This window comes from Megalobrama amblycephala, linkage group LG18, assembly GCF_018812025.1.
Source record: "Megalobrama amblycephala isolate DHTTF-2021 linkage group LG18, ASM1881202v1, whole genome shotgun sequence".
NCBI classification, from domain to species: domain Eukaryota; kingdom Metazoa; phylum Chordata; class Actinopteri; order Cypriniformes; family Xenocyprididae; genus Megalobrama; species Megalobrama amblycephala.
The window spans coordinates 1,032,359-1,039,869 of NC_063061.1; the positions used below are offsets into that span (position 1 = coordinate 1,032,359).

At 37.1% G+C, this 7,511-nt stretch overlaps 1 protein-coding gene across 2 annotated transcripts in view; it reads left to right on the forward strand.

Moving 5' to 3' along the window:
- gabra6b (gamma-aminobutyric acid type A receptor subunit alpha6b) overlaps positions 1 to 7,213 on the forward strand; it is a 32,258-nt gene extending 25,045 nt beyond the window's left edge. For both annotated transcript variants that reach the window (XM_048167233.1, XM_048167234.1), the window contains exon 10: positions 6,122 to 7,213. In XM_048167233.1, coding sequence (XP_048023190.1) covers positions 6,122 to 6,131 — 10 coding nt within the window. In that variant the 3' untranslated portion in view covers positions 6,132 to 7,213. The remainder of the gene's footprint in view (positions 1 to 6,121) is intronic.
- The last annotated feature ends 298 nt before the right edge of the window (positions 7,214 to 7,511 follow it).

The following is a 7,511-nucleotide window of genomic DNA, read 5'->3' on the forward strand; positions in this document are numbered from 1 at the left end:
ATTGATTGGGTAACACTTTAGTATAGGGAACACATATTCACTATTAACCACGACTTTTCCCTCAATAAACTCGTAATTTACTGCTTATAAATAGTTAGTAAGTTAGTTAAGTTAGGTATTGGGGAGGATTAAGAATGTAGAATAAGGTCATGCAGAATAAGACATTAATATGTGCTTGAATAAGTACTAATAAACAGCCAATATTCTAGTAATATGCATGCTAATAAGCAACTAGTTAAAAGACCCTAAAATATTCTAGACATAATAATATTAATATTAATATTAATAATAATATTAAATGGTCTATTTGGGGAATGTCCTAAATTTGAGGGACTTTTGTTTTATTTACATGAAATTAAGCTTTTCATTCACAAACTGGACAGGTTTAGCATGTCCTTGTATCACCTTTCTCTTTTCAAATCCCAAAGGGGGAAAAAAAGGCACGAGACAAAAGGAAATTACGAGGTATTGCCTCTCTCCCATACATACACGTTCAGTATGTTGGTGTGTGTCTGACAAAGAAATCATAGTGGGCAGTACCAGCCTGCTGATGGATTTTTAATGAACTGTTCCATTCAGGTCCAGACATTAAGAAGCAGATTGTCTGAGTTGACTTACGTGTGTAAGCACATGCATGTGTATGCACAGTTTCACAGAAGCTACCTGCTGGTGATTAGCTCTTCGCTTTATTGCCCACTGGAGTGCCTGACATCAGAGGAAGTGCTTTTCTCATAAATCAAAGGCAATGAATGTCAGCACAGCCTGAAATCCTCCATTTTCCCATCTTCACGCAGGCCTTTGCCATAACTTTGGTGTAATGATCATTCAATTACTGCCCAAAGATATGTCAGGAAATGTTGGATGTGAGACCCAGATTTATCATATCTTTATGGATTCACACTCACACAGCACAGTTGTAGCATTTGTTACATTTAGCACTCCAGGGCATCCGAGTATTTCATTGAATGAATGAATGAATGAATGTAAATGAATCTGTACTCAGCTAGACTTTTAATGTTAAAATACATTTGCTTTATTGTCAGTTAAACAGTTTATTGTCCATTTACTACTGTTAGTCAATTAGTCTGTCATATAAAAAATCCTTATCCGACAGTTTGATTACATGTAAAATTTCCTTTATGTTCTATTTTCAGACGTCAGGAGAATAAAGTAACACTTGGTATTTTAATTTGACATGGTGTAACAAGAATACCTATAGCAAAGAGCTTTTTCCAGTCGCTGAATTCTTTTCCTCCTGATTTTTTATTTTTTTTATTTTTCTCTTTTGCATTCTGCTGTAACAATATGAAAAAAGACAACATACTGTATGTTGCACACTGGTGGTCTGCTCTACCAATTTAATTTACGATATATCCCACCAATAATTGACTGGAATGCATAAGAATCTCTCATTTTTCTCCCCAAATCCTCATGTCTCTCTTTCCAGCTTTGTTTTCACACGAATGCTTTAAAATGGAATTGTCTCCCCTTTTCACTTCTAATCCATATTAGCTGTGTTTACTGGAATCTTTCTAAAGCAGGTAAATCTGTCAAAATGACTGAAATCATATTTAAATATTATCACTCAATGTTTCATGTACTGAACATTTTTGAATAAGACAACATACAATATACAGACATATATTACTACAATGATATTTAACATGTTTGTATTATTGCTGCAGAAATAATCGATCTTTTGAGGTTATTCATGGTCTTTTGTAGTAATTTGTTAATGCTTTTTTTTTGATGGTTGAGGGGTAAATAGAATATACCATATACCAAATGTCATCTCAATGTACCCATTTTTTGAAAATGCTTATTATTGCGTTCATAGCGAACCTTTGTTTACAGTGTAACTAAAGTTAAAACAATAATACTAAATGTTAGCCTTTTTCCTATGCACTATGACGCTTTGCACAAATTATGGAAGTAATTAGAAGATATTTCAATAATTTGTATATAATTAAAAAATAATTACTTTGAGTTATATAAGACATATTTTTAAATAAAAACTATGAAGGGAAAATAATTACATTTAAAAAAGGCTTCTTATGTAATTTCATGAACTTCCAGTTAAAGCTCCACCCACTTTCAGATTTATCTGAATAGAGAAAAAAAAAATAATGTTGAGATTGATACAGATATAGATATTGGCTCCTCTGCACACCCCTAGTCTTAATGATCAGTACAGAAACTAAATCATATTTTAACTCCAGGAGAGGAAGCCATCATTTCATGTAAAAAGTAAACAGGTTTTCTAGCATGAAAAAGAGTTAAACCACAAATCATGGCTCCAAAATATTGTATTGCCCACTGTAGTGATTTCGGATTAGCCTCACACAAGGGCACCACAAATGTAGTTATTTATGGTCTTAAATATTAATATTAATATTTTATATTAATAATAATTTTGAGTCCGATGATTCCTTCCAATATTTCGGGGCACCAGCAAGGAATTTCACCTTGACAATAAAGAATGGAAGATGGAATCATGGAAGATTGTTGACTGAATTAGAATTTTATAAATTGGAGGAAGTTTATCATCTGACCAATCTGAAGGATTTAGTGAGATTTGGGCGAGCTTGTAGAGCCTCTGATTATCAACACAAGAATGACACAGTTTGCAATAAAAATTAATTTATTAACAAAAAGATATAAAAATATAGCTGCAAGCAGCAATTACGGGGCCAAGCACAAAAATGGCACAATAAGCCAGCCAACATGGCTGTGAGCATCAGACCAACTGCAACAGTGAGCAATTAAAGACCTATTAAGATTATTTTAGGCAAAAGAGCTGAAAAATGATCAAAAATCAGGATTTACTGGTTCATCACTTTCGACCAATAGGTGGCGCTGTGACTAAATTAATGTGGTATGGTCAGAGTGAGGTGACCATGACACTTGCAAAGTTTGGTGTCAATATGTCAAAGCATTGCAGAGATACAGCTTCAAGAGTCATTTTTGCATCATGCCTCAAATTCGTTGCTCCGGTATACGAAAACGGTTTGATGTATCGACTTGAAATCCATAACTTTTTGTTGGCATGGTCTGAAGATGATACAGTTCAATTTTGGTGAAAATCAGAGCAACGGTCTAGGAGGAGTTAGAAAAAGTATGTTTTTAAAGAAAAACAATATGGCGGACAGGAAGTTCAGCCGACTATGGCAAATTTGATATCTATGTTCTCAGCATGACCCAAGGAATCTACTGAGACCAGTTCCATTACAATCTGTTAATATAGTCAAAAGCTATTAGAATTTTTGTAAATTTTGTTTTTTAATTTCTGTAACTTTTGACCACAAGGTGGCGCTGCGCCAAAACTTTTTGAGTATTGTCAGGGCATGGTGCCAAAGACCCACACCGAGTTTTGTAATGATATGCTAATGCGTTCGTAAAATACAGCATTTTAGCACAAAATTCAAAATGGCAGACTGAAATGATGAATTGGATATAATTTGATTCGGCATGATACCCTGAATCCAACAAGGCCATATTTATAATTTTTGGACAAACCCATAAGAAGTTATAAGCAAAAATACCCATTTCTCATATCTCCGCACCAGTAGGTGGCGGTGTGCCAAAACGCTGCATATTGCCTCAGGTCATGCTTGTGATGACATGTACCTAGTTTGGTCTGAATACGATAAAGCGTTGCGGAGATACAGCCTTACGTCTATTTTTACAAGCACTACATACAATTTGTTTGCGTGTTTTTCGTTTTGAGGAATCAACTTGAATTCCATAACTTTTTGTCGGCATGGTCTGAAGATGATCTGGTTCAATTTTCATGAAAATCGGAGTAACGGCCTAGGAGGAGTTAGAAAAAGTAGATTTTTCAGAAAATTCAAAATGACGGAAAAAATTTCATGACGGAAAATGACGTCATCAGTGCAATCGAATCGTCTTGACCCAAGGAACCTTACGGTTCAAAAGTTATTAACATAAACATGAGTGCAACTTTGGACAGCTGGTGGCGCTAGAGAGATTGAGTTAGAGACTCCAAATTTGCTATGGACAAAGGTCAGAATGTCCGCTAACTGTGTGCCAAATTTCACAACTTTTTACCATACGGTTCTATGGGCTGCCATAGACTCAAGAGCAGAAGAAGAAGAAGAAGAAGAAGAATCAAAAATAAAAAGAGATCTAATGATTACAATAGGTGCCTACGCACCTTCGGTGCTTGGCCCCTAAGAATATCACACTCACTAAATACTATGGAGGAAAATGACTAAACTACTAAGAAAATTGAATCAGTAATCAAACAGAAACTACAAACTACTACACAAATGGACGTTAACAAAATTGAATGCCAAGTAGATGAGCAACGGATTGGACGAAGCAATGAATGGGTAATTAGCAGTCTATGGGGGTGTCACTTGTGGCCTTTTGGATGCTGGTATGAAATAGTAAATAAGAATTTACTATGAATACAGATAACATGTCTAATGTTTCTATCTGTGCATGCTGACCCTAGATAAACAGTCTCTACACAAGTAGCAATCTCATATATCAACAACCTAATGCCAAGGCCTTTGGGAACAGGTTTGGTTAGCTTATATTTACGTTTCACTTGGTCGGGTGATCAGTCCGGGAATGGGAAATGTCATCCGCTGGTATCCTTCCATTTGCAGTGGGAGAGACTGGATTTCTTTCCAACAGTTGCAGAGCTGCACTGAGTGCTGGAGGTCTTTGTGTAATCCAGATAACTGTAGGTCAGATGGCAGGATCTTCTGTAGGTTGGAGATCCTCGAGTTATGCAGGTCAGGAGCCAAAGTCCTCTACAGAAGCAATTGGGCTGTCTGAAGGTCCGTGCAGTGAAAGGTTTACTTGCAAGAGTATCATGCTGCTGTTCTTCCCTCATCAGGTCAGAAACTCAGAACAAGGGTTTGTTCACTTGGGAAAGCTTTTATCCCTTCCTATTGGGGAGGGGATTACTAATCCCCACCTTTCCTGATGTGGTGATGTGATTGGGTCATAGCATTCCAGGTGTCCGTCCATCACCATCCTGTGGAACTTGTTGATTGTCCCAAAATACACACTTAAACAAAACAATGTCTTTAGGACCTTGGAAATGCTTTATTTCTTTCTCAAACCTTTCTCAAAGTCCTTGAGGCAGTGTTCTGAACTCATAGCGTCCAGACTTGATGTGAATTGGTTGAAGTATCACATTTCTGTCTCAGTGGGTGCAGTTGCTTTGGCCTTTATTCCCGGTGCGGTTTCCACTGTGTGTGCATAGTTTCCTGAATGAGTAAAAAGACGTATAGGACATGTTCCTTACAGTGTTCCTGTCCTTTTTTGTGGTTTCAAGCCAATATGTATAGAAATTGTCTTTCTTTTGGAGCATTTCTTTGTTCTTACTATGCTCTAGCCCTAGGAGTCCATGGCCATTCACACCTTGGACTCAGGCATGGAGGGCTGAGGTGAACAAAAGTAACTCGTGATGAGATTAGCTTATCATCAATGGGCCGTTGATGTCATCTTTCCTGTCCTCCACCTTTGGCAGTCCTAATTACAATAGTCCTTTAGCTGTCATTGAGGGTCCTATCACACTCTTTTGTATTAATCAAAGTGGGACAAAAGGATGTATGTTGGGAAGCTCTGGTGCCATCACGTCTGCTGTTCACTACACCACCCAATCAGAAATTAAGTGAAGTCAACAACATCATCATAGGTTTTTAATCTAGTATCATACTTGCCATGGCTGGCAAGAACCAGGCCTGTTATCCAAAAGCTGTCAACACAAATAAGCAAATCTTTTGCCGTATTCAGATCCTTCTCAGCCTGGATAGACCTTTAGCCTGTCGATGAAGTCTAGACAGTGTGATGCAAAATCAATATTGTGTATGGAATAAAAGCTGACATTCAGTTAGTTTTAGTATTAGTTGTCAACACAATCATTTTCAAGACATATCAAAGGTGAAACGTTGTTGAAAGCCAGGTTTTAGACTATTAAACTGTTATCAGTGTCATGTCATGTTTATGCATCCATGATCGGTTAGCAAGGACAGCCATGTTTGTTAACCATTAGATTCAAACATACATTAAAAAAGTAATCCTGCTGTTTGAAGTTCTTGCTTTTCCCTCTTTTGGCTTATTTTCCATTTTTCCTCTGTTTCAGGGAAGTGTGAGCTCTGTTAGAAACAATGGAGAAAGGCGACTGAAGACAATGACCACCTAATAAACTAACGGACGGACGGACGGATGGACGGACAGATGAATGAGAGAAACAATAAGGGTCAGCTGCTGAAGATTTAACTGTGATTGTCCTCAGAGGGCTCAGTTTTAATCTTCTTCACCTTTGCCCCATCCCTCTCTGTCGGTCTGATAGCATGTATTGACCTCTCATTGCTCTGGCATGAAACTCTCTGACTACAGAATGATTTTCCTACTCTCTAAAGACATTCAAGTTGCAGTAGCACTTGTGGCACTCTTGTTATGACATTCTTCCTTTACACATCCATCACAAAACACACAGAAACTCAGCAGACACTCACAGTAATGTGCAGGTAAAGCATTCCAAGATGGAATGCAAGCAGCAAATATAATCCTTATAGCAGCCATATTACTTTTACTTCGAAAAGAAGCATCAGGCAATACTACATTGAAGGCCATCCTTTGCTATAACAGATTCAATTTTCAAAGGCTCTCATACAGGTCCAGAACTGTGTGTAGTGGGTTAGTGTACCATTTATGACAAATCTTTGCATCTGTTGGTTGAGAACTCACTGACAATTGTTTGAATTGGTGCATTATAATCATTGAATATTAAACCATCATGAAGGATGCATGTTCATTCATTCATTCATAATTTTTTTCATAGGTTACACTTGGTCTTGTGAATGGCTCATGTTGTTTGTCCCTTGGCTTTATGACTCTGCAGACAATCATTGGACCTAATTCTTAGCCAAACATTTACACATCCCTCAGTGTGATGATACATGCATTATGGTAAATGAGATACATTATAGATTTTAGAATCTGATATTGTATTTTTTTAAATATAGCAAGTATTCTGTCAGGTGTCAACTTTGTCCATCTATGCCTAGTATGTGCACCTACTGCACATTACTTAAGAAAGTACTGAATAAAATAAGGTAACTACATGGGTTAGGGTTAAGTTTAAAGGTGCCCTAGAACGTCTTTTTAAAAGATGTAATATAAGTCTAAGGTGTCCTCTGAATGTGTCTGTGAAGTTTCAGCTCAAAATACCCCATATATTTTTTTTATTCATTTTTTTAACTGCCTATTTTGGGGCATCATTAACTATGCACCGATATATAGGTTGCAGCCCGTTTAATTCTCGTGCTCCCCCGCCCCCGGAGCTCGCGCTTGCCTTGAACAGCATAAACACAGTTCACACAGCTAATATAACCCTCAAAATGGATCTTTACAAAGTGTTCGTCATGCAGCATGTCTAATTGCGTAAATATTGTATTTATTTGGATGTTTACATTTGATTCTGAATGAGTTTGATAGTGCTCCGTGGCTAAAGCTAACATTACACACTG